The sequence below is a fragment of the Aotus nancymaae genome, unplaced genomic scaffold (genome assembly GCF_030222135.1).
Source record: "Aotus nancymaae isolate 86718 unplaced genomic scaffold, 86718_ANA_hifiasm-v0.15.2.pri h1tg000003l, whole genome shotgun sequence".
Classification (NCBI taxonomy): domain Eukaryota; kingdom Metazoa; phylum Chordata; class Mammalia; order Primates; family Aotidae; genus Aotus; species Aotus nancymaae.
In genome coordinates, this window is record NW_026988414.1 from 70,585,513 (window position 1) to 70,613,244 (window position 27,732).

The following is a 27,732-nucleotide window of genomic DNA, read 5'->3' on the forward strand; positions in this document are numbered from 1 at the left end:
AAAAAAAAAAAGTAATTCTACTACCTCAGTTTTGATGTTATGATTTTATATATACAGTTGTAATACTGTAATTTTATATATATGTATATGTAAAACATATATATACATATATGTCTGTATATATATATCTAGGTTTTTGTCCATGGTTCCTGACTTATAACTCCTATAGCCCTTGGTATAGTCTTTTGTTATAATGTTAGGGTGCTTCAGGCATCAGGAGCAGGCCTCAGGAAACAGAATCTCTCTTCTCTTCTGTCCTGCTTTCACCTGCCCAAGGCAGGCCTCTAATCTGATTGTGGATTATAAGACCCTCATTCCAGAAAGGGTCTATCCCCACATTCTGAAGGAAAGAATGCTGCACAAGAGGCCAAGAAGAATCTGGACAGACAAGCCTTGCTGGGCTTCTCACTCAGTCTGTTTTTAAGAGATCATGCTCTTTGGTCCAATCAGATTTCTGCACAGTTGTCAATAATGTCTATGTAATGAAGCCTCCATAAAAAACCCAAAAGGACAGCATTTGGAGAGCTTCCAGATAGCTGAACATGTAGGTGTTCCTGGAAGGCGGTGTGCCCAGGAAGGACATGGATACTCTGTACTCCTTCCCCAATACCTTGCCCTACACATCTCTTCATTATATCCTTTGCAATATCCTTTACAATACACTGGGATAAATGTAAGTAAGTGTTTCCCTGAGTCCTGAAAGCCATTCTGGCAAATTAATTGAACTCAGGGAGAAGCTCATTGGTCAGAAGTTCTGGAGAAGTAAACTACTGACTGGTGTCTGAAGGTGGGGTGGGCAGCAGTTTGGGGGACTGAATCCTCGATAGGTGGGATCTGATGCTACCTCCAGGTAGATACTGTCAAATCTGAATTAGAGGACACCCAGTTGGTGTCCACAGCTTGCTGGTGGGGAAAACTCCACACACATTTGATCAGAGAGGTCTTCATGTTGATTGTTATGATGTTAGAGCAGAGAAAAACATGGTTTGAATGTTTTTCCCAAATAATTGGTGTCAGAGAAGTGAGATTTGCTAGAAAGACCCTGGCTCACTGAAACGTGGTTTGGGAAGAGAAAGGATAAAAGGGTAGAAGATGAGAAACCTTTGTCCTGGTGTGGTTACAGGGTCACCCAAGGTATGAAGCCATAGCTGCTATGCTCAGTTACTAAAGGTAAAAGTTATCAGTGGAATTTAGAGATGGTTCCAACTCCTGGGGAGCTGATTCATTGGCTACATAAGGAAAAGCAAACTAATAAAAAAAAAAAGAACTATTCAATCCTTTAATTATTGTTATTTATAATAGCTAAAATGAAATTTAAAGAGAGTACTGTGTTGATCCTTAAAGCTGAATCAAGCTCAGATCTCGATCTGTTTGAGCTCAGGCTGCTAGCCCCAAAGTCTTGGAGGCAAGGACAGAATTGTGCAGGGACAACAAAGTACCTCTGAGACATATGGTTACCAAGAAGGCAGTCAATGTGGAAGAAGGGCAAAATGAAGTAACTACTGAACTGGAGGGCATAGTGTGAAGGAATAGTTCTACTTTGTAGATTGGTATCATGAGCTTCCTAAGAACCTTTACTAAAATGGATTGTGAGAATAACTACATTAGGGGCAGTAGCTTTGCTTTTAAATGCTGCAGTGGACAACTGTGTCTGGGTTGATGCAGGACACACAACTCACTACTAAGCAATCTCAGATATCTATACATGATTGAGATACACAAGAGGTTATTCCTGAGGGAAAAGCCAGCCTAGTGGACTGGATAAAAGCCACTGTACAATCTTTTTACTCTGGGAAGGGGGATTGCCTAACTCTCCCTAGAAATGCTAAGCAGAACAACCCAGATGAAGCAGCTGATATGCTTCGTATGCAAGCTATGTAAGACTAGCTTTATAATGATAAGGATATTTGCTAAATCAATGTGCCTGTTATCCATTTACCGGATTACAGTAAATGCTATAGTTAAGGGAGTCCCTTCTACATGGGCACCTCAGGTGATATTACCCCTGCCAAATTGAACAACCATTAGAGAAGCCTTATCAAATTTGTTGTCTCAGCTTCTCCTCATAAGTTTTACAGATGCAATAAAAATATTAGGTTAATTAATAAGACAATGGGAAAAGGCAAAAGGGAGGATTCAAAGGATTTACCCCAGGAAGATAAAAATTTTTAAATGGTTATTAAGAAATAAGGTGAATAGGCCAGGTGCGGTGGCTCACACCTATAATCCCAGCACTTTGGGAGGCCGAGGCGGGTAGATCACGAGGTCAAGAGATCGAGACCATCCTGGTCAACATGGTGAAACCCCGTCTCTACTAAAAATACAAAAATTAGCTGGGCATGGTGGCGCATGCCTGTAGTCCCAGCTACTCAGGAGGCTGAGGCAGGAGAATTGCTTGAACCCAGGAGGCGGAGGTTGCAGTGAGCCGAGATCACACCATTGCACTCTGGCCTGGGTAACGAGAGCAAAACTCCTTCTCAAAAAAAACCAAAAAGAAATAAGGTGAATAAAGAAAACATTAAAGGGGTGAAACTAAGAGGAAAAGGGGAAGAGTCATGAGATTCACCCTAGCTGGGCAGAAATCTTTTATATGGTTTTCAGGAAATGGGATGAATAAAACAGAAATGGATGGGGTTAAAACAAAATTTGTAATACAACACTACTGAAGGTTGGCTAAACCAAAGGGAGCACCTTCTGGTCCCTCAACCAGTTTGCTCTATTTCCCCAGTTTTGGAGAAATGTTAAAAGACAGAAAGATTACAATGAGAAATCCCACTTGGAATTGCCTGGGGCCATGGTTAGACTGGTTTATCGAGGTAACAATTGATATTAGAGAGGCCAGAGTCCCTTGGCCCAATGCCTGGCTGGGACCCAAAGACTTTTACACAAGAATGGAAAAATGGTCTATGGGTGGAGAACTTTCTGCAACTAGAACATAAATAAATACATCAGAGATCATAGGGTTATGAAAATTGGAATACTTAACAGGTTTTAAGAAGCTGAGTCTCCTTTACTTAAACGTTTTGTGACTGGGAAATGTTCCCCCTACCCAGTGCTATAAAACAGAAGGCATGTAAATCTGCCCTTCAAGCAATATTAACTGGACATGCTAAATGGGAACCAGCAAGATTGTTCAAGTCCACGTCCACAGAGTAGACTGAGAAGAAGCTAGAGTGCAGACAGAAACAAACTCTACACTTGATATCCCTTTGTGGAGCATTTCCTGGGGCTTACGGCAAAAATGTGTGGGCATCTCCCAGCAACAACTACTGAGACTTCTGGACCAGAGAATTTCCACTGGAGGGACACTTACTATCTTGTTATGGGAAATTAACTGAAGCTACCCCTAAAACTGAAGGTCATAAAATGATCTCAACACCTGAAATACTCATGCTGTCCCTGCTGATGGAAGAAAAACACTCTCATGAAGATAGCAGTGCACAGAAGAGTTCCATAATAAAATGGAAATGATTTATATAGAATCATGCTGCCTGGGGGATGCAAGGAGGAGACACACATGAGCAGGGAGCCTCTTTACCCCTAGGACTGACTCTGGAACTGTGTGAGGAGCTGCCGGATCCTACAGTGCTCTCAAGTGACTGGCAAACAACTGCTTGGTTTGTGGATGGCAGTTCCAAGGTAAATGGACAACATCCTGTTTGGAAGGCTACTATGATTGAAGAAGGTGAAAACAAATCAGGTTGGTGAGCTGAATTACATGCTGATTTCCTAAAACTGAGGGAAGAACTGAAGAGTGTTAGAAGCCCTGGTGTTTGGATTTTTATTGACTCAGGGGCACTGGCCAAATGATCAGTCAGAAGGGCAATGGAAACCCAGCTTATTAAAAAAAGGCCCATTTGGAACACAGCCCTATGGAAATCTGAGGGGTACCTTAAAGTAGAACATATCAATGCCCACCAAAAAAAGCCCCTTCCCAGGTTCAGAAGGTGACTAGAATTGACAAGCAGATATCCCTGTGTACTCCTTTGATGTAGTCACCTGGGTCCATGAAATGAGCAGACATGGGGGTACTAGAGCAGTGCTGAGAAGTGCTAAATCTAGACATTCCTCTTGCATCTTCTCTCAATCACAAAATGCCAGTAAGAACTGTTCTGTTTGTCAGCAAGAGAATATGAGACTGCCAATGGCTATGTGGCAGTTTCCCTGGTGGGAAGACCCTGAACTGAGATGGTAAGTGAGACTGATGCAGGTAGCCCTGGGGGGCTACAAATTGACAGGAATAGTCACTGACTGAAGTGAGCTTTACTTACCCAGTGGGAAATGCAAATGCTGAGGGTGCCATTAAAAAAAAAAAAAAAAAAAAGAACAGAAAATATTGCACAGATTTGGATGATCATCATTGTTTCAGAACAAGAAACCCATTGTACAGCCTACAATGTCCAGCAAAGGAAAAAAATATCCTCCTCAGAGTAACAGTTTGATGGAGAAGTAGAATTGGCAATTAAAACACTGGTTGTCTAAAACAGGGGAAGATCAAAAAATGAAGGGCTGGCTTGCATGCCTTCATGAGTATGAATATCTGCTCACGCTCAGCATGAGTGAGACTAAAGGAGCATCCCCTAGATTCTTCTTGTTTTTCTGGTTCATCTGGGAAAGAGGGGTTGGAGAGGATGCTGGTATGACTATCCAATTCTTGCCAGAGACGGAGTATACTGGCATAAAAACTGTAACTTTTTTTTTTCTTTCCCAGATGACCTCAAAAACAAAAAACTTTTTTTCTCTCCCCTATCAGCTGCAGTCATCCTAGGACCAGGGCTGCAACTACAAGTGCTGGAAGCAAGGATGATTTCTAAACGAGAAACTGTAATTACATGTTTAAATCTTAAGTCAAAAATCCTAAGGGCATGATGGGGGTGGGTTGCACCTTTACTCTATGTAGCAAAATTGGGGCTAAGAGTGAATGTAACTATTTTTCCTGGCCATAAAAACAGCTCACTAGTTCTGCACCTATGTAATTCACCCTATCTAAAAGGGAGTGGACTGAGGAGGAGGTACTTGCTAGACTAGAATTGTTGTCTGCAATCTAAACCAGCACAGCGGCACTTCTTCATGTGCCCTCCATAGGAGGAAAAGGTTGGGAACTAATGGAGAGGAGGAATAGTAGCTGAGGGTAAAGATATGAATAAGTGGATAATAAATTGAGGGAAATCCAACATTAACACATTTAAAGAAGCTCAGAGCAAGAGATGACACTGTCTTTTAGCTCAGTTATAAAAGATGCTCGAAAGGTAAAGGTGTTTGCTGAGATTACTCCTGCTTTTGGAATCTGACAAGACTGAAAGGAAGCCTGCAAACTTGAGTGTTCTCTCCCTGGGGGATATACTCATACAATATGATGATGAACTGGAATAATTACTAATGACTGAATGGGATTCTAGTAATGTAGCAGTATGTTTGAGTTGTATATTCTTTTCATGATATAAAGGATCCATGTTTGAAAGTCTGTGGCCTGTGACATAATTTTATATATATATAAATAAATATATATATATATATATGGTGTGTGTGTGTGTATGTGTGTGTGTGGGAGGGGGGGTTCTCATTCTTGGTTCCTGACTTATAAATACCATAGCCCTCGGTGTCATCTTTTGTTATAATGTTGGGATGCTTTAAGTCTCGGAAGCAGGCCTCAGGAAACAGAATCTCTCTCTCTCTCTCTCTAACCTTCTCCTGTCTACCTTTTACCTGCCCAAGGCAGGCCTCTAATCTGATTGTGGATCAAAAGACCATCATTCCAGAAAGAGTCCTGCCCCATTACTCTGAAGGAAAGAATGCTGCACAGAAAGACCAAGAAGAATCTGGACAAACAGGCCTTACTGGGTTTCCCACTCAGTCTATTAGTATGATATCATACTTTTTGTCCAATCACATTTCTACCTAGTTGTCAATAACGCCTATGTAATGAAGCCTTCATAAAAACCCCCCAAAAAAAGCATTTGGAGAGCTTCCAAATAGCTGAACATGTGGGAGTTTCTTGGAGGGTGGTACACCCAGGGATGACATGTAGGCTCTGTGCTCCTTACCTCACACCTCGTCCCTATGCATCACGTCATTGTTTAGTTTGCAACATCCTTTACAATACACTGGCATAAATATAAGTGTTTCCCTGAGTTCTGCAAGTCACTCTGGCAAATTAAATGTACTCAAGGAGAAGCTAGTTGGTCAGAAGTTCTGGAGGCATGGACTATTTGGCTGGTGTCTGAAGGTAGGGTGGGGTGCAGTTTTGGGAACTAAGCCCTCAATCCATGGGATCTGATGTTACCTTCAGGTAGACAGTGTCAAATCTGAATTAAAGGATACCCAGCTGGTGTCCACTGCTTGTCAGTGGGGAAAAACACCACACACATTTGGTCACAAAAGTCTTATATGTTGATTATTGTGGTGTGAGAGTAGACAAAAAACATGGTTTGAGAGTTTTTCTATAACAGTAGTTATGAAAATGGGATACAAATCCTGCACTACTGACTCTAACACCTAAATATTACAGGAAATCAATATAATAATTCAAAGTATAACCTTATTAGTCAAAAACAGCTGACAGGTTTGAATCTTAGGTACCCCATTTCCTACTTATATATAATCTTTGTTCTTGGATAGTTTCTTAAACCCTTTTTTTGTTACTATAAAATTCCTCAAACCAAAACAACTGCTTATCATTCCACTATCAACCACAATGGTTTTCAACACTGAGTATCAAAATTACCTATAAAGCCTCCCCAACTGAAGATATACCACAGGTAAGGTATACAAACAGTGAATTACTAACCTTATAATTTTATGAGATAATAATAATGTTGAGGCATACATAGTAATGCAAGAAACTTTTACAAAATTCTGGACAGAAAATTAAGGTACTTTTTACTTGTGTTAACAGCATTTTGATTCCTTTAGATTAACAGAAGTTGACTAGTGATAGAGTAGGTTAGAGTGACTCTAAACTGTTAGCAGTCTTCTTTCTGCTAGTTTTCTATTCTACAACCTTACACAATCATCTTACCTCTAACAGTAAATCCCTAATACTTTCCATCCTGTTTAATGAGGATTACATTAAACTAGAAATCAGGTAAACGAATTGTTTCTAAATATTTTACTAAAGAGTCATTAAAAAACCTCACAACCTCCTCATCTCAGTTTCTCCGATTCTAGATTTGCCATCTCTTAGGATAATCACCTATATTTTATAGATTGTTGAGAATATCCTGAAGAATGCTATCTGAAGCATTATTTCTGAAGCATATATTTAACTGTTATATTGAACAGTGTTAATGAGGAATAGTAAATAATTGGCAGATGTTGCCACTTACAAACATGATCATGATAGACATTACTAATCTACCATAACATTATTTTTTTGTTTTGTTTTGTTTGGAAACAAGAGTCTTGCTCTGTTGCCCAGGCTGGACTACAGTGCAGTGGCACCATCTTGGCTCACTGTAACCTCTGTCTCCTGGGTTCAAGCGATTCTCAAGTCTCAGTCTCCTGAGTACCTGGGATTACAGGCGTGTGCACCACGCTCACCTAATTTTTGTATTTTTAGTACAGATGGGATTTTGCCATGTTGGTTAGGCTGGTCTCTAAGTCCACATGCCTCAGCATCCCAAAGTGCTGAGATTACAGGTGTAAGCCACCACATTCAGCCTATCACGATATTCTTTTCTGCTAAACATGAAAACTGAAAACACATCGCATATACAAAACTCAATTTACAAAGAAAAACATGTAACCAAAAAAAAAAAAGTCAACAAGTTTAACATCAATGTGTATTGAATAAATCTAGAAGAACTTTAAAAAAATGAATTCAAGTAATGAAGTCCATCCTAATTACCTAGAAACATACACATATAAAAAAATTTGTACACACAAAAAAACCTTTGGCTCTTTATTTGGTAATGTAAGAAAAAAGTTTAAACTTAAAAAGACATAAAAAGCCAGAACAGCCAATAACAAAATTGAAAATTACACTCACTTGCTCTCTTCATCCAAAAGATGAAGCAGTCCTGTTGGTTTTTTGCTAATAAGATTTATGCAGCAGGTATTATCAATATAATCTATGTTGTGCCAGCTGATACCTTCGGTTCTATATTCCTCCTAGAAAAACCAAAAAACAAAATAACAACTTATTCATCTTGCAGAAAACAATAGGGATAGGGTAATACAGATTGAAAAGCTTTTACCATACTTTTGGTTATTTATATCCCTCTCTGCCTGTCTCTCTCTCTCCGATGAATTCTTTGAGGGGTTCATCAATAGTATTAGCTCTCTGAAAGATTTACTTTTGGTTTGGTTGATCCTCTCCCATGGTATATTTGTTTTCACTTTTATTAATTTCCTCTTTTATCTGTATTATTTCATTTTTTCTACTTTCCTCTGGTTTAGTTTGCTGACTTTTTTCCCAACTGTTGACAGGGATCACTAATTTTCAACAAAAATCTTCTAAGAGCTATAAAATGTTCCTCTAAGTATGGCTTTAGCCATATTCCACAGTTTTAATATGTAACATGTTCATTAAGTACGATATATTTTCTAACTGTCCAACTTCTAGGCTATTTAAAATAATATTTCTTAATTTTTAATCACATAGGTAATTTTTAGTTATCTTTTACTTATTGGTTTTCAGGTATTGTTTTATGATAGTATTAAAATCTGTCATTTCAATCCTTGGAAATTTGACTTTTGCTTTATGGTCCAGGATATAAACAAATTTTGTGAATATTCCATCCAAACTTGGAAAAAAAAAGTACATTCTGCAGAAATTGATGCAGTGTTCTATGCATACCACTTACATATTTGATTTTTAAATATTCTATATCCTTAATTGATTAGGTTTCAGGCCTAAGGACAAGAAACTGACATTCTGATCTGAAGGATAGTCAGAGATGGATGCCCACAAATGCACTATCCTCTAGATATTTTAAATCGATATCCTTACCAACTTTTTGAACACTTACTCTATCAGCAAGTCAGCAAGATATGTTAAAACATTACATTACGATTGCAAATGTATTTTTCTTCGAGTTTTATTCATTTTTGTTTCTATATTTCAAGGTTATGCTATCAGATACTTATAAATTTTGGACTGCACACTTCCCAAGAAACCCTTTAGCATTCTAAAGGGTAGCATTGTTAAATATTCCTTTTTATCTCTAGTTATGCTTAAAATATGATATTAATATAGCTATAACTACTTTTTTTATAAGGACTGCTAAATCTTCACCCAGCCTATTAATCTTTCGATATACTTATACTTTAAATGCCTCTCATAAGCAACAATCAGTTTAGTTTTGTATGATATCCAGTCTGACAATCTAGCTTCTGGTAGGAGCAACGAATCAATTATATTTAATGCAATCTTTGTATTTGTGAGAATAAATCAAACATCTTACTACTTGTTCTTTGTCTGACTTTCATGGCATTTCTTTTATTTCTTGCTTTCTTCTGAACTGTTTGAGCGTTTTTACTTTACTTATCCTATTACCTTTTCAAAAGTTTTATATTCTTTTACTATTTTTGGCAATGCTAGAAAACATGTATCCTTAACTTACCACTAACAGAAATAGTATCTCGGTAACCTATCATTTAATACAAAGATCTTAGAATGTACTAAATTCTATTTACTCCTAATTTATATGCTATTATTGTCATGTATTTTAGTTCTAGTTAAACAGTACATAGTTCTGTTTTTATTTTATTTATTTTATTTTTTGAGATGGAGTCTCGCTGTCACCCAGGGTGGAGTACAACAGCACAATCTTGGCTCACTGCAACTTCTGCCTCCTGAGTTAAAGCGAATTCTCCTGCCTCAGCCTCCTGAGTAACTGAGATTACATACAGGCGCCCACCACCATGCTCAGCTGATTTTTGTATTTTTAGTAGAGACAGGGTTTCACCATGTTGGTCAGGCTGGTCTCGAACTCCTGACCTCAGGGGATCCCAAAGTGCTGCGATTACAGGTGTGAGCTACCATACCTGGCCTAAATAGTTCTATTTAAACCATAAAAGTTACTTTTAACTTTGTCTAATTTAGTTAATATTCATTTAGATTCAATGACATTTTATTTTATTTCATTTTTGAGACACGGTCTTGCTCTGTCACCTAGGCTGGAGTCAGTGGCACGATCCTGGTTCACTGCAACCTCCACCTCCTGGGTTCAAGCAATTCTCCTGCCTAAGTCTCCCAAGTAGCGGGGACTGCAGGCGCCCGCCACCAATACCGGCTAATTTTTGTATTTTTAGTAGAGACGGGGCTTCACCATATTGGCCAGGCTGGTCTTGAACTCTTCACCTAGTGATCCACCCGCCTTGGCCTCCCAAATTGCTGGGATTACAGGCGTGCCACTGTGCCCTACCTTGACTTTTTTATAAGTTTTCATTGCTCTTCATTCCTTCCTGCACCTGAGCTACAATCGGTAATAATTTACTGCCTAAACAACATACTTCAGTTTTAAGGAAAAAATCCCATTGTCTCCTAGCTTCCCCTATTTCCACTAAATGGCTGACTGACAAGTCTTATTGTTGCATCTTTAAAGATAGAGATGTCCCTGACTTATGATGATTGAACTTTACAATGGTGTTGAACTGTCATAATTTCTTCATACTTTGAATTTTGATCTTTTAGCACATGATATATTCAATAATTTTATTATAAAATAGGTGTGCTAAATGATTTTGCCCAACTGTAGGCAAAACTCAGAACAAGTGTTCTGAGCACACTTAAGGTAGGCTATATCAACCTGTGACCCTTAGTAGGTGTATTAAATGCATTTTTTACTTAAAATATTTTCAACTTACCATCCAAAGCAGCATCTGTAGTCTTTTGTTTCCTCTAGGTGCTTTTTAGACTTTTTTCACTGTCTCTGGTTTACTGTAATTTTCTAGGTATAACTATCTTTGTATTTAACATGCCTTGGATTCTTAGAGCTTTTCAAATGTATGCTTATTGGGTTTTTTTGTTTTGTTGTTTTTTTTTTTTTTTGACAGTTTTGGAACATTCTCAACCATTATGTCTTCAAATATGGCTTCTAACTTACTCTATGTCTCTCACACACATCTTTCCAAAATTCCTATGGCATATGTTAGATCTTTTCACTATGGTCTTAGAGTGTAAGTCTATTTTTTTTATCTTCATTCATTAGGATCAGTATTTTCTTCTGGTCTATCTTCCAATTTACTAATTTTATTAACCTGTATCTTACTATTAAAAACCATCTGTGTCTTCTTAATTTCATTGTACTTTTTAGTTCTACGTTTTCCCCAATTTGGGATTTTTTTAAAGTAATTTGCAGTTCTTTAATAAAAATAGTGTCCCTCATTTTTTAAAAATTTCTTGAAAGCATAGTTACTTTCAAGTCCATGTCTGCTAATATCATTGGCTGGATTCACTGTGGTACTATTATCTCATTTCTTTTGGTTTGGTTTGGTTTCTGAGACACAGTCTCATTTTGTCACCAGGCCGGAGTGCAGTGGCACGATCTCAGCTCGTGGCAACCTCCACCTCCTGGGTTCAAGCAATTCTCCTGCCTCAGTCTCAGGTATAGCTGGGATTACCAGCATGTGCCACCATGCCAGGCTAATTTTTTGTATTTTTAGTAAAGATGGGGTTTCACCATATTGACCAGGCTGGTCTTGAACTCCTGACCTCAAGTGATCCACCTGCCTCAGCCTCCCAAAGTGCTGGGATTATAGGCATGAACCACCACACCCGGCCACATTTCTCTTGGTTTATATTCAGGCTGGTTTGCCTCCATGTATGTCTGTCTCTGTCTCTTTCTCTCTGTTTTGGACTGAGTACTGAATCCTATATATGAAAAATTGTAAAGGTAATTTTAGCAGTTAGATAACTTCTTCTAGTGTACACTGTATCTGCTCTTGGCAGGAGGCTAAGAATACTTCAAATTCTATTTTATTTTAAACCTAATTGGGAACTGAGATGATTTTAAACTGGCCTTCAGTCCCTATGATGACAGATTTACTTCCGGTGTACTTTTAAGTCTAAGATGTAACCCTTCGGGGGTCCCAACCTAAAGCCTATAGGAATTACCAAGGGCCTCCTCCTTACTTTTGAATCAGGAGAAAACTCTGCTCAAGTCTTCATACTCTCAAGCCTGGCCCTTTTAGAATCAGAAACACTACAAAAATAGGGAAATGTCTCTAGAAACAAAGCAGTACCCAAATGCTGGGCTCACTTCCCTAGATTTATTTCTTATAGTCTAGGCTCTGAAAAACTTATTCGAAGGTACTCCAATGCCTTCAAATATATGTTGTTGAGTTCTTTTGAGTTCTCCAAGGTAAGGATCATTTAAAGTTTCTAGTCTGACAACAACAGAAGTAGAATGGATGAAACAAAAACTTGCAAGATTATGAGCTCCTTAAATAAGATCCCTGCACTTTAAATTTTCTATCTTCTATGCTTAGCACACTGCCTGGCACACAACTGTTGTTCAATTTACTGATGAATCAATAAGATGAAGGATAATTCTCAGCAAGTAAAGAAAAGAAAAAAGAGGGCAGTAATACAAATAATAACAGAAAGCATACAATTGGTCCTGCGTATCTACAGGTTCCATATTTGTAGATCTAACCAACCACATATTAAAAATATTTAGAAAAAATAAAAATAATACAATAAAAAATATAAACTTATAAACAGTATAGCAATTATTTACATAACATTTACAATGTATTAGGAAGCTGAGAGATGATCTAAAGAGTACTGGAGAACGTGTATAGGTTATGTGCAAATACTATGCAATTTTATATAAGGGACGTGAGCATCTGTGGATTTTGGTATTCTTTGCAAGGCGGTGAGGGAGGTCTTGAACTCAATCTTCCACAAATACCAAGGGATGGGTGTACTTTCAAATATCTGAAACCTCTTTGGGCCTATCTCTTATTCTACATTATGGTCTCTATCACTACCTTGATTCAGGATTCAGAATCACTCACCCAGTGATTCTGTCATCATGTGCCACAAAATGACATTTCGGTCAAGGACCAACTGCAAATACAGTAGTGATTCCATAATCTTATGATGAAGCTGAAAAATTCATAATGTCCACCTACGTCTTGATCCTGACCCTGTGTAAGCCTATACTAATATGATATGGTAATATGTTGTATACATGCTAATATGTATGTATGTGTCTTTGCTTTTAAGAAAGTTTTTAAAAAATAAAAAGCTTATAATTACATAAAGAAAACATTTTTGTACAGCTGTACAATATGTTTTTGTTTTAAACTGCTACTAAAAAAGTCAAAAAGGTAAAAAAGTTTATAAAGTAAAAACATTACAGTAGGCTCAGGTTAATTTAAAGAAAAACTTAAAAAGAAAAAACTTAGCAAATTTAGTGTAACTTAAGTGTACAGTGTTTATAAAGTCTAAGTAGTGTGTGTACACTAATGTCCTAGGCCTTTATCACCACTCACCCAACCTCTCACCCAGAGTAACTTTCACTCCTGCAAGCCCTAATCATGGTAGGTGCCCTATGTAAACATACCATTTTTTCCTTTATATCATATTTTTACTGTATCTTTTCTATGTTTAGATATATTTACATACATAAATACTTGCCATTGTGTTACAATTACCTACAATATTCAGTGTAGCACGCTGTACAGGTTTGTAGCCTAGGAGCAACAGGCTATACCATACAGCCTACGTGTGTAGTAGGCTACACCACCAGATTTGTATAAATACAGGATGATGTTCATGCAACAGCAAAATCACCCAATGATGCATTTCTCAGAACATATCTTCATCAAGTCATGCATGACGATACTTCAACTAGTTCACAGATTTTTCTCCTTTTTCCAGTTCACTGCTCTTCAGTCCAATTAAAGTCCTCGCTAAAATATACTTCAAATAGCTTCTCATTGTCTGAAAAATTCTAATCTTCTCTGCATGACATGTAAGTCCACAGTTTTAAGTACAATGTGTATAATGTTACCTTTGCCTAAAATATCTTTTCCCATTGACAATAAAGTGAGCTCCAGCTCACTGTTGGAACTATATACCATAATCAACCCTGGGAAATTTTTGCAGCTTTCAGGTAGTTCCAATCAACCTCATCCTTTGTGTAACTACTTTATCTTATATCTGATTATAGCATTTACCATATGGCAATTATTACATCTCTTTCCTGTCCTATGTGCATATGTACTTCTTTTGGACAAAATTTAGAAAGAAACCACAGTCATCATATTCAAGATTTTTCCTACAAATGTACCTATGATACTTTATCTTTTTAAATAATTTTTACCTTAACTGATTTTATACTCAACTGAACTTAACAAATAATCACTGAGTACCCATCTCATACCAGTTCCCAATGATGTACATATAAGTAAGACACTTAACAAGATTCTGATCCCTAACTGCACTGCATTGGCCAAAACTCTGACATTCAGGGTAGTAAGTAAATGAGAATCACTCATCTTCCAAACAGTTTTGAACATAGTTTCCATAAACTTTAAGGTTTTATTTTTATATAATATGTTTATGGCCAAGGCATTTCTTCTGGCTTTCTGTCTAATCTAGACTTCTAGAAAAGGTAAGAATAATTTCAGTTTACAATAAAGAATGCTTTTCTTCTTCAAAAGCAATTTAACCAATCTTCTGTTCAATGATCCACAGAGCAGCTGATGTTCTGCTCTGTAAAATATAAAACCTATACAACAAAATGCATTCCCTCACCCTTCTAACACATATATTTATTTGTAAGGGATAAAGAATATTAATTTAGTATGATTTATGTAAGAGCCTTGGACTGAATCAAGAGACTTACATGGCAATCCCAGCTTAGCTTTTGGTTAAAAGAAAACATTACAGAGCCAGAGTGTTAAGGATTGAATACTAGCTTTAGACAAAATCTGAAAAACTACAATATCAAAACAGTACTGACTGATAAGTAACATTACATAACTCATAAGTGGTAGCTAGTATTATAACAATATAATCTTTCCAAAGTTCTAGTGTAGCATCTAGCTAAAAGGTTATGTGTTTAAAACCTTAAGCATTCATCAAGTTGGCCAGGACTAATATTGCCATTCCATTGTTAACCAGTCATTATATCCTTTAAGCAAACTAGAGGCACTTTTTTTAAAAGCTAAGACAGAGAGCAACAAGATCCAATGACAGGAGACTTGATGATGTAAAGATCTTTTTTCCCCCTTTTCTGTCGACCTGCTAGCTACTGTATTTCTGTTCATTCTATTCTTACCATTTCCCTTGAGTTGAGTTTTATGAAACCTGTGTCTGCCTATGTCCTCATACACAAATTCTGGGGTACATTGTAAACCTATTACTGATTTCAACCTTAGTTTAGAGACAAAGCCCACATTTTGTTTTAATCTCACTTTACCCTAATAATTCTCATAGAAACTGAAAGCCCACTCTTTTTATACTAACTTAATCAATCTCAAGATTCTCACAAGAAATATCTAGTTACCTATCTTGGTCTCTCCACACCATTCTGGTTCTTTGTATCTACACTCTGTGTTGGCTTGAGATTCTATTAATAAGCTCCTCTATTCCATCTCAGAACTAAGAGACCAAAGCAATCAAACAAGCATACAGCTGGCCCTCCATATCCTCAAGGGATTGGTTCCAGGACCCCCTGTGTATATCAAATCCACAGATGCTCAAGTCTCTTATATAAAATGGCTTAGTACAGTCAGCCCTCTGTATCTGCCGGTTTGTATCAGTAGTTTCGTATCAGCCATGGGTTGAATGTTTGGATGTAAAACTCAAAGATAAGGAGGACCCATTGACTGTACTTAGCATTACACACAGTGACCAAGCCCAAGGTAGCAATTAAAAATCAACACCATTATTTCTAAACCCCTGTGTGAAAGAAAAAGCAAAAAGAAGAAAAAAAATCAACACCAGCAATAAAAACAAAACAAATACACACATCTTTTTATTCAAAGGTTCATTCCAAGCCAGGCGTGGTAGCTCACGCCTGTTAATTCCAGCACTTTGGAAGGCCAAGGTGGGAGGATCACTTGAGCCTAAGAGTTTGAGACCAGCCTGAGCAACAGAGTGACATCTTGTCTCTACCAAAAATAAAAACAAAACTTAGCTGGGTGTGGTGATGTGCACCTGTGGTCCCAGCTCTTGGGTGGCTGAGGTGGGAGGACTGTGAGAGGTCGACACAGTGATTCAAGATTATGCCATTGTACTTCAGCTTGGGTGACAGAGCAAGAAGACTCAACTCTAAAAAAACACACATCCCAGCAAAAACAACAAAGATGCGGTCAAATAAGCATATATAAGCAAAAAAAATTTTTTTGAGACAGTCTCATTCTGTTGCCCAGTCTGGCAAGCAGTGGCTCAAACACAGCTCACTGCAACCTACACCTCCCAGGCTCAGGTGATTCTCCCACTTCCGCCTCCTGAGTAGCTGGGACTACAGGCATACAACACCAAATCTGGCTAATTTTTATATTTTTTGTAGAGACGACGTTTTGCCATGCTGCCCAGGTTGGTCTCTAACTTCTGGGCTCAAGAGATCCACCCACCTTGGCCTTCCAAAGTGCTGGGATTACAGGTATGAGCCACTGTGCCTAGTCAGCAAATCTATTTGGGGACTATAAAACCTCTGTCATCTGCTGACAATGATATGTGGACCACAATATTTGTATTGAAAGACAAGATTTAAAATGCTTATTATGTGCTCTCCATTCTCTTAATATTAGAACTGATATTATGATAAACAATTAAAGCTACCAGACTACTCTGTTGTATCTCATACATTTATAACCCCATCAACTGAGTTTACATACACAAAGAGGCAACTGTGTTTGTTCCCAAGCCAATTTACTTGTTATTCCTGTTTGTAAAGGCACATTTCAATATTTAATATAAATACTATATAAATCAATAAAATGTGTGAAAAAATAAAGTGAATTGTTATGAATATGACTCAAAGATATGTGTGATGGGGGACAAGTGTATATATATTTAGGTACTCACTTGTTCCAATTTAAAGATATGCTGATTAAAGTAGTGCTGTAAACGTTCATTAGCAAAATTAATACAGAACTGTTCAAAACTGTTATTTTCATAATCTTCAAACCCAAAAATATCAAGAACACCAATGGACAATGTCTGTAAAACAAGAGAAAGTTTTGGTTAAAAGTAATGTTTAAATGTATTCAATGAAAAATATCCACAATATAAGTAACAAATCAATGCTCAATTCTTGTAAAGCAGTGCACAAGGGATTGTGTTTGGCCAGTATTCAACCTAAGTATATCATGAAGTAAAAGTATTTTAGTTCTCTTGATCTTACTTTTATCCTAATTATAAGAATACATTTAAACTGTTAATAAATATAATCTATAGATTACAGAAATGTATGAAGCAAGGTTAGTGACCTGTTATCTTAATAAATCTCAGAAATCCCTAAGATCCAAAAGGGAACGAAAAAAAACGGAGTGTGGGGAAATGAAAAGGTTGTTTAAATGAAGGATTAGGAGAGGAAAGTTACTCCTGACTATGCCAAGAAGACCATGCAATTTTTCCTATTTTGACTTCTACATCCCCAAAAAATGGAATTCTTCATTAAGAACCAAGCTAGTATATTTTAACAACCTCATGAAGACTGAGTGAAACTAGATATCAGAACTTTTTTTTTTTTTTTTTTTGAGATGGACTCTCGCTCCGTCATCCAGGCTGGGGTACAGTGGTGCGATCTCAGCTCACTGTAACCTCTGCCACTGGGGTTCATGAGATTCTCCTGCCTCAGCCTCCCCAGCAGCTGGCGTTACAGGTGTGCAGCATCATTCCTGGCTAATTTTTTTTATTTCTGGTAGAGATGGGGTTTTACCAAATTGGCCAGGCTGTTCTCAAACGCCTGAGTAGAGGTGATCCACTTGTCTCGGCCTCCCAAAATGCTGGGATTATAGGCATGAGTCACTGTACCTGGCTGGAACATATGGTTTCTTAAAGTTAAAAACATTGATTAAAAAAAAAAAAGCACAAGGTTTAAAATGTTGAATAGTGCTAAAAGGATGATTTAAAAAAGACAGCAATCCCTGCATCATCATAAAGGTCTGCTCCCTAAAGTCAACCACATTCAAATCTTTTAGCTGTTTGGTAGAACACACAACATAAATGCTTATTTTTCTATTTCACGTCTAGGAAAAATCTAACTTCTTACTGTAGATTTGGCTCTAATATCTGCATATAAACACTTTTCTTACCACCCCAAACCATTCAGAAATACAGTTGTATTACAACTTCAGTTAAATGAAAATAATTTTTCTCCACTGGTGTGCTAAGAGATGATACAATGGGCAAACTGATATAATAAATGATAAATAGTAAGATCTTTTAAAAGGCCTGTACTAAGAGTATTTTGTTTAATTATGCCAAGTCTAGGCCCTTAAAAAAAATGAAAATATCCTTCAAAAATAAATAAATTTGATAGATTACAATTTAATTTTTATGACTGTGAGTTTACCTGAAGCATGAAAAATTAACGTTAAGAGCAATTTTACATTTAAGGCAATAAAATTAAATAAAAAAGATGACATTTTAAATCAGTATGACAAGGTAGACTAGTCCACAGAGGCTGTCGAGAAAATACAACTAGATCTGAAATGATTACATACCTATAATCTGCCATATTAAAAATAAATTCTAGTTAAAAAAAGTCTAAACATAAAAAATTTTTTATCATCTTGGGCTAGAAGAGGCCTTCCTCACGTAAAATATATATATAAAATACAAAATTAAAAACAAGAAAAATGACAGAATTAACTGCAAAAAAATTACAACATAAAATCACAAACAGTAGTATAAACAAATCTTAAAAGTAAATAAATAAGACAGAAAATAATTGTAATATATATCAAACTATGGGTCTCCACAAACATCCACAATAAATGCATTCTAAAAAGGAGTAGGCCAGGCATGTTGGCTCATACCTGTAATTCTAGCACTTTGGGAAGCCGAGGGGGACAAGTCACTTGAGGTCAGGAGTTCAAGACCAGCCTAGTCAACATAGTAAAACCCCGTCTATACTAAAAATACAAAACTTAGTCAGGTGTAGTGGCATGTGCCTGTAATCCCAGCTACTTGGGAGGCTGAGGCAGGAAAATCACTTGACTCCAGGAGATGGAGGTTGCAATGAGCCGAGATCGCACCATTGCATTTCAGCTTGGGCGAAAAAAGCAAGACATAGTCTCAAAACTAAAACAAAAATAAAAAGCAGTAAGAAAAAGACAAAATAAAAAACAAAAATAACGCAAAGAAATTTTTTAAAACGGAAAGAAGAAAAAAACGGAGAAAACATGAAGAGATGCTGAGCTTTTATCTATTATTAAAAATAATGCAATAAAATAGAACCATTCCCCTTATCAGATTAAGAGATGTAAATACTGATACATTCAATGTAGGCAAAGGTGTAGGGGATCAGGTGCTTTCACACACTGCTGATGAAAGTGTACACTTTTTTTTGGAAAGCATCAAATTTTTTAAATATATCTAACCCTAAAATCAGCAATCAGCCGGGCATGGTGGCTCATGCCTATAATCCTAGCACTTTGGGCGACCGCAACAGGTGGATCGCCTGAGGTCAAGAATTCAAGACCAGCCTGGCCAACATGGTAAAACCCCACCTCTACTAAAAATACAAAAATAAGCCAGGCATGGTTGCGGAGGCTACTCAGGAGGCTGAAGCAGGAGAACTGCTTGAATCTGGAAGGTGGAGGTTGTAGTGAGCCGAGATCATGCCACTGCACTCCAGCCTGGACAACAGAGCAAGACTCCATCTTTTTTTTTTTTAAAACAACAACAACAACAACAAAAACCCAGCAATCCCACTTTGGGAACTTTATCCTAGATAAATGTACACAAAGATAAGTAAAAGAATATTGGTTACAGCATTGTTTGTAACAATAAAACAAAAATAGTATATTTTTAATGGATGGATTTATGGTATACATCATACTACATAACATTTTTTAAAATAGCAAGGTCCAGATATATAATAATACAGAAAATATTTCAAGAGATACTTGGTAAAAAATATATACATGTTTGAAAGAATACAGAGAGCATGATTCTATTTATATTTTTTAAAGCAACTCTGAATATACACATTTGAAAGGTAAAAACACATAAGAAAAAAGGTCTGAAAGACACAGAGAACAATTCTTCTGAACAGGGTAGTAAGTAACAAATAAAAGCGATTCCTTACTTATTCTATATAATTCTGTGTTTTAAAATTTCATGTATTAACTAGTTTATTAAAATAGTTTTCAGGGGAAAACATACTATAATCCAATGTATCATTACCTTGATATTATGCTCTAAATCTTTACTATTCAGGAGTGCATGATTAATTCGAAAAACTATCCAGTCAAACAGGGCACTATATAGAGACTTAGCCATGGAGTTCCTCACTGTCACAGCCTGAAAAACAAAAGGATTACATGTGCATGTAGAACTGACAATGATATGATTAAGATCCTATAACAAAGTTTTCTGCTCTCATTCAAGAAAGAAACTTACTATTCTGAATTTGAAACTAATTTTTCTCTCAAAGGAAAAAACCTGTAATTGATGTTTTCTTTATGTACTCATTCAAATAGTCACACTCAGAGAATCTAGGCTAAAACTGCCATGAAAGATAAGAGAAACAAAATGTAGGTCACTTAGTTAAAACATGTTTACCAGAAATTGGGATATATATTTCCCCTAGGAAAGAAGATATATAACTGGAAGTTTACAAACAAATGACCTTGCCAGTTAAAGTGGGTAAGAGTATTCCAGGCAGAAGAGTAAATCTATTAGCAAAAACCCATCAGTTTCTGTGGAATCCTAATCACCCTCTTAAAAGATACACTAATACAACCGCAATTACACTGGTAGTTGTCTTCAGCTTGTCACGCATAGTATACCCTCTAGAATTACTCCATCCTCAAAGAGAGAAACAATTCCTTCATTATGTAGTTACAAAATTTATTTCTTCCTCACTCTAAGCTTTCCAAGTTTATAAAAATTCTCTATACCATCTTTTCAATTTTCCTGTTAAGTCCAAAATTATTGTTAAAAAAACAAAGAATTTAACCATTTAGAAAGCATAAATTTACCCAAAAAGGGGGGAGGGTGGGGCATATGTCTTACAGAATTGAGTCTTGGCACTTAGAAGAATATAAATCCTAGCAATTTAATTAGGGGCTTATTTTGAATCTTGTATATTCAGGTATATATTTATAACTCTGTTTAGAAAGTATAAAGAAAATAGAGACTAATGATTAAGAACATGACTATCTTCCAATTCTAGTTTTTCTACTTATTCTAGCTGCATAATTGGGACTAAGTTACTTAAACTCTTAGGCTACTGCTTACACATCTGTAAAAATAAGTTAATACTACAAGCTACCACATAGGTGATGAATTAATTTCTGAATATCAAAGAAAAAAAATTTCAAGTTTCTAGACCAAAAAATAACTGACTACATAGCAGAAAGAATACTGGTACCAAATTCCTATCTCCAACACTAGAAACCTGTATACTTTTCATTGTTGTAGAGTTTCAGAATATTTTTAATATGCAAATGGCTGAATCCTTGGGTGTGAATTCTGAGCATAAGGTGAACTAACTATCAAGAAAAGCAACAATGGCATGAAAATATAATAAAGCCGGAAGCTGTGGCTCACACCTGTAATCCCAGCACTTTGGGAGGTCAAGGCTTGGTGAATCACAAGGTCAAGAGATCAAGACCATCCTGGCCAACATGGTGAAACCCTGTCTCTATTAAAAATACAAAAATTAGCTGGGCATGGTGGCGGGCGCCTGTAATCCCAGCTACTCGGCAGGCTGAGCCAGCAGAATCACTCGAACCTGGGAGGCAGAGGTTGCAGTGAGCCAGGATCAAGCCATTGCACTCTGGCATGGTGACAGAGCAAGACTCTGTCTCAACAAAAAGAAAGAAAGAAAATGTAATAGAACACCACTGTATTTTTTTCCCCAGAAAGAAAAGGAAAATGATAATCTGATAAAATTCAGGAAAAGTACAATATTTTAAAACTAAATCAACAAGTATAAGACACAGAATAAGCATATAAACATTATTAAATTTTATGAATGGGTTGAATTTTTTAGTTAAAAGAGACCTTCAGACTAAGATAAAAACTAAAGCCTAACTACAGCATTTATGGTTTATATAATGTGCCACTTTTATAAATACCATAGTCATAGAATCCAGACATACCAATACAATATGTAACTCCCAATTTTATACTCAGCCCTCTTCTCTGAAATGCATGTCCGTCTTTCATAGCTTAACCTCAATAAACCTAAATACCAAGTAATATTATCCCACCCAAACAAGATCTCATTTAGTGTTTCCTCTTTCACTGAAGGGTACCAATATTCTTAGAGCTGTGTAAACCAGAAATGTAGGACTCATACTTGATACCTCCTTTTTCTGCCTTGCTTCCTATTATTCAAGTCATTACAAGGTCCTGCTGATTTAATCATCAAATTCTTTTATTTTTAAATCTGTACATTTCTCCCTATCAATATGTCACCACTGTACACAAAGCAAATACCATTCTCACTACTGCAGCCTCCGAACTCATCTCTCTACATCCACTCCTGCAGGTAAGCTTGTGACCAAAACCTAAGATAGCCCTCAAGATTCCCATCCCCTGGGGGTACAAGTTCTATATAATTCCCTCCTCATAAGTGTAGGCAGAACTATAAATATGATGGCTTTCACTGCCACATCAAGCTGATGTTACATGATAAAAATGAAGGGATTTTAAAGATATAAAAACCCAAACCAGTTGATTTTTTAATCAAAGGCAGATCATCCTGGATAGGACTGACATAATCAGAAAAAGCTCCTCAAAAGGGATTTGAGTTCTGCTATCAATAGAGATTCTCCTGCTGGCCCTGAAGAAGCAAACTGCCATGCTGTAGGCAGGGCCACATGGCAAAAAAGTAACATCAGCCTCTAATTGCTAGGAAAGGTCCCTGACGGACAAACAACAACAACAGAAAACTAGGTGCCTCAGTGCTACAATCACAAGAAACTGAATCCTGGCAACCACCTGTGACCTTGGAAGAGAACGGTAAGCCTGAGATGATACATTATACCCCTGATGGACATCTTAATTTTAGCCTGGTGAGACCCTGGGCAGAGGGCTCAACTAACCTGTACCCAGACTCATGACCCATGGAAACTGTCAAGATATTAAGTCTGTGTTATATCAAGTCGCTAAGTTGCTTACACAGCTATAAAAATGAATACATTCCTCCAAATGATTCTAAACACTGCTTCCACAGTGCTCCTTAAAATAAAAAAAAAAATCTTAAATTTTTAAAAGATTTTTCTTTAAACACTTTAAGAGCTTTACATTACCCTTCAGATAAAATACTTAAACTCTAAGTATTGCTTCCCGTAACACCCCTAATGCTCTGCACATTTCTGGGCACAAAAAGAGGGTTTTGTATATTTATTAAAGTTATAAATACACCAAACAAATATAAACAAAAACAAAGCAGGGGATAAAAAATAATCTCAGAAGGTTAAATTCAAAGTTAAAAATGAAAATAAACACTAAAAAAATTTTGTAATGAAAAAGGTGGTATGGTCATTAGAGAAATGCAAATCAAAACCACAATGAGATACCATCTCAAGTGATTCACATGGCTATTGTTAAAAACAAAAAACCAACAGATGCCGGTGAGGTTGCGGAGAAAAAGGAATGTTTACACACTATTGGAGGAAGTATAAATTAGTTCAACCATCGGGAAAGAGTGTGGCAATTCCTCAAAGACATAAAAGCAAAACTAACATTCAATCCAGTAATCCGATTACTGGGTATATATCCAAAGGAATAGAAATCATTCTATCATAAAGACATATGCATGCATATATTCACTGCAGCACTATTCACATAGCAAAGAGATGGAATCAACCTAAATGCCCATCAATGACAGACTGCATAAAGAAATGTGGTACTTATATACCATGGAATACAATGCAGCCATAAATAAGGATAAAATCACGTCCTTTGCAGGAAGATGGATGAAGCTGGAGACCATTATCCATCTCGAATAAACATAGGAACACACCACCAAACAGCATGTTCTCACTTATAAGTGGAAGCCAAATGATGAGAACACATGGAGACATACAGGGGATGGTGGAGAGTGGTAGGAAGGAGAGGATCAGGAAAAATAACTAATGGGTACTAGGTTTAATACCTGGGTGACGAAATAATCTCTGCAACAAACCCCCATGACAAACCTATATAACAAACCTACACATACATCCCTGAACTTAAAAGTTAAATTTTTTAAAAAAGAAAAAGGTAGTGAAAGAAAATGTAAAAAGTATTGAATCTTTATTTTATATAAAAGAAATATAAAACTCTTAAGATTTGGCTTTCTTACTGTTTACAAAGAAGTTCTCACAGAAGACTATAATATGACATAAGAAAAAATGTGGACTTTAAGACACAGGAGGTGAGATAAATGGATCAAGGTCAAGTTAAAAAAACATTCTCGAGAATTCAATCACACTTTCCTCACCTCTGTCTTCTAATCTTCTAAGCTCATATTCCTATCCCATTTTTAAAATAGTCATCATACTTTGATTTGTCATCACTTTGATAAAATTACTCCATAAAATAGTGGCTTTTCAATAATTTTCCTACCCCTAGAGAGCTGAGCAGTATAACAGTAGCAACAAATCTCATCTAGGAGCCTCAGTACACAGATGATATTTAAAATAATAGGACTGGGTAAGATAACCTCAACGAAGAATATAGAGAAGAAGAAACAAAGACTGTTTCTTTGTTTCTTTCTTTCTTTATCTCTAAAAGGGACTCTACCTTTTAGAGATAAAGAAAAAAGAAAAGAAAACCAGAAAGAACTGCAAACAAGTAGCCAACAAATGAAAAAGTTAACCAAAAAAGTATAATGTGCTAGAAGAAACTGTCTCAAGAAAAATAATTAATTGGATCATATACTGCTGATTTATAATGCTACCTGCCATCATCTACCCCATATTAATAACATGAAAGTTGCAAATGATGAAGAGATTAAGATCCTTGGAGAAAAATGCAAGCCTATTGCTCACAATCACATTTAAATTTAAGTTTCTAAATCAATGGAAAATTCACAATAAAATTTCAAAGGCCTAGAAAACGTTTTAATCAACACCTTTTGCCATGTCATTTTCATGCTGTTAAAAGAAAACCCAAACTTCTAACAATGTCCAGAATGCTTTCATCTAAAATAAAATCCATCATACCTCTGCCAGCTTGTACGGTAAAATAAGCTTTTCTCCCACCGTCACCGTCTTCCTTGTAACTAATGCTTCAAACAGCATCTCTTCTTTAACCTATAAAACAGAAAAGTAAACTCAATATTAAGATTTATGACAATAGGTTGAATTATCTTTTGAAAAACCCAAATAGAGGGGGGAAAGCTTAATGAGATTAGCAAATATACAACAGAGAAAAAAGAAAATACAATGGGCAATTTTAATACTGGCCAAAATGGAATTTAAGTGTCCCACTCAAAAGACAAATGGGTCTTTCAAATTAAAGTTTGCTTTCTGATCATAATAGAGAAACGCTTCATTGTGCAGAATATAGAAAATACAGAACAGTACAAAAAAACATTTTAAGATGATCAACTATAATCCCACAAACTAGAGGCAAGGACTAAAAAGTGATAGCATTTCTTGGATTCCAGAAATATTCCAAAATATACTTATTTATGTTTCAGATATTTCTTCTTCATGAATCTTGAATTCTAAGAATATTCCAAAAAATACTTAAGTTTCAGATGTTTCTTCTTATTCATGAATGATAAACTTTAAGATAAAATTGACACTTCCTTTGTTCGCACTCTCTCCACTGAGGCAAATAATATCATCAATTTCACATGTATCATTTCAGTTCACATTTCTATACTTTTTATATGTATTAAACATATTCATAAACACTATGCTATATTGTCAATTATTTAATGTTTACCTATATAGTATCGTATTGCCCATATGTTTTCCAGATATAACTATATGGACACTTTTTAAATTATCATTATTTTTTGAGACAGAGTCTCATTCTGTCACCTAGGCTCCAGTGCAGTGGTGCAATCTCGACTCATTGAAGTCTCGACCTCCCAGGCTCGAGAAATCCTCCTGCTTCAGCCTCCCAAGTACCTGGGACTACAGGCACACACCATGTTGATAATCTAGATCAACCTTACTCATTTTAACTGCTACATAGCACTACAGCATATAAATATACCACAGTGTGAATCCATTCTCCTCTTTGTAGTCATTTACACTATTTACAATTTTGCATGATTAGAAAATAAACCACAATGAATATTCTTGCACATGAGTTCAAAAGTTTCTGTGAAGAACAAACCTAAAAGTATAAGGTTAGAGCATGCATATTTTCAGCTGTAGAGAATACTGCCAAACTCCTATACATAATTTTTACCAATGTGCTCTCTCAGCAGTAGCAATGAGAGTTCCTGTTTCTTCCAAACCTTAACTATATTTAATGTTATTAAACCTCAGAATTTTGTCATGATGATGGGCATGAAGTGGTAAAACAAGGACATTTTATAAAAGTATCCATACATAATAAAAACATAACATTCATAAAATTTTATGTAGACAATATAAAAATTTATAAGGTAAAAAAATATTAGATTATAACAGCTAGGAGTGGTAGCTCACGACTGCAATCCCAGCACTTTAGGAGGCTAAGGTGGGCAGATCACTTGAGGTCAGGAATTCGAGAACAGCCTGGCCAACATGGGAAACCCTGTCTTGACCAAAAACACAAAATTAGCCAGGCATAGCGGTGCACACCTCTAATCATAGCTACTCAAGTGGTTGAGGCAGGAGAATCACTTGAACCTGGGAGGCAGAGGTTGCAGTGAGCCGAGATCACGCCACTGCACTCCAGCCTAGGTGACAAAGCCAGACTCCATCTCAAAAAAAAAAAAAAAAAAAAAAAGATTATAAGGAGGAGATTGGGTTATAAAATGATAGAAAGAGGCATTACCCTGCCACCAACAATGTATGATAGATCAATAATCTTTTAAAGAACAACTTTCAACCACACTAAATGGATAAATATTATCTAGCAAATATAACACCTTTCAGAGCCTTCACTGATCAACTCTCAAATTCCAAAAACTGAAAATAATTTTGAGGCATTATTAATGTCACAAAATGAAGTAAAGCCAAAAACAACCAACCAAATTTAAATAAAGTCTCAACCTTTTAGATTTATTTAAAATACATTAAGGAATAAAAATAATACCAGATAACACAAAAATGACAAAACCAACAAAGTTAAGAAAAAAAAAGTAATAAAATTCAAAGCTATATTGTGAGGTATATTTCTGCAATTATCAAAAATAAATATTGGCTGGGTACAGTGGCTCGCACCTATAATCCCAACATTTTAGGAGACCAAGGCATAGGACTGCTTGAGTTCAAGAGTTCAAGAACAGCTTAGACAACACCAGCAAGACCTCGTCTCTAATAAAAGTAAAATTTACAATCAGCCAGGCATGGGGGACACGTGCCTGAACTCCCAGGTACTCAGGAAACTGAGGTGGGAAGATTGTTTGAGCTGAGGAGATCAAAGCTGCAGTGAGCCATGACTGTGCCATTGCACTCTAGCCTGGGACTACAGGCACATGCCACCACCCCCAG

General features: G+C 36.5%; 1 protein-coding gene across 11 annotated transcripts in view; it reads right to left on the bottom strand.

The window, feature by feature from the left end:
- Positions 1-27,732, bottom strand: part of MYO9A (myosin IXA) — a 290,323-nt gene that overhangs the window by 159,642 nt on the left and 102,949 nt on the right. For all 11 annotated transcript variants that reach the window (XM_064382198.1, XM_064382203.1, XM_064382199.1 and 8 more), the window contains 4 exons: positions 25,297-25,386; positions 20,321-20,437; positions 16,991-17,125; positions 7,988-8,109 (listed from right to left, as the gene is read on the bottom strand). In XM_064382198.1, the coding sequence (XP_064238268.1) occupies positions 7,988-8,109; positions 16,991-17,125; positions 20,321-20,437; positions 25,297-25,386 (464 nt within the window). The remainder of the gene's footprint in view (positions 1-7,987; positions 8,110-16,990; positions 17,126-20,320; positions 20,438-25,296; positions 25,387-27,732) is intronic.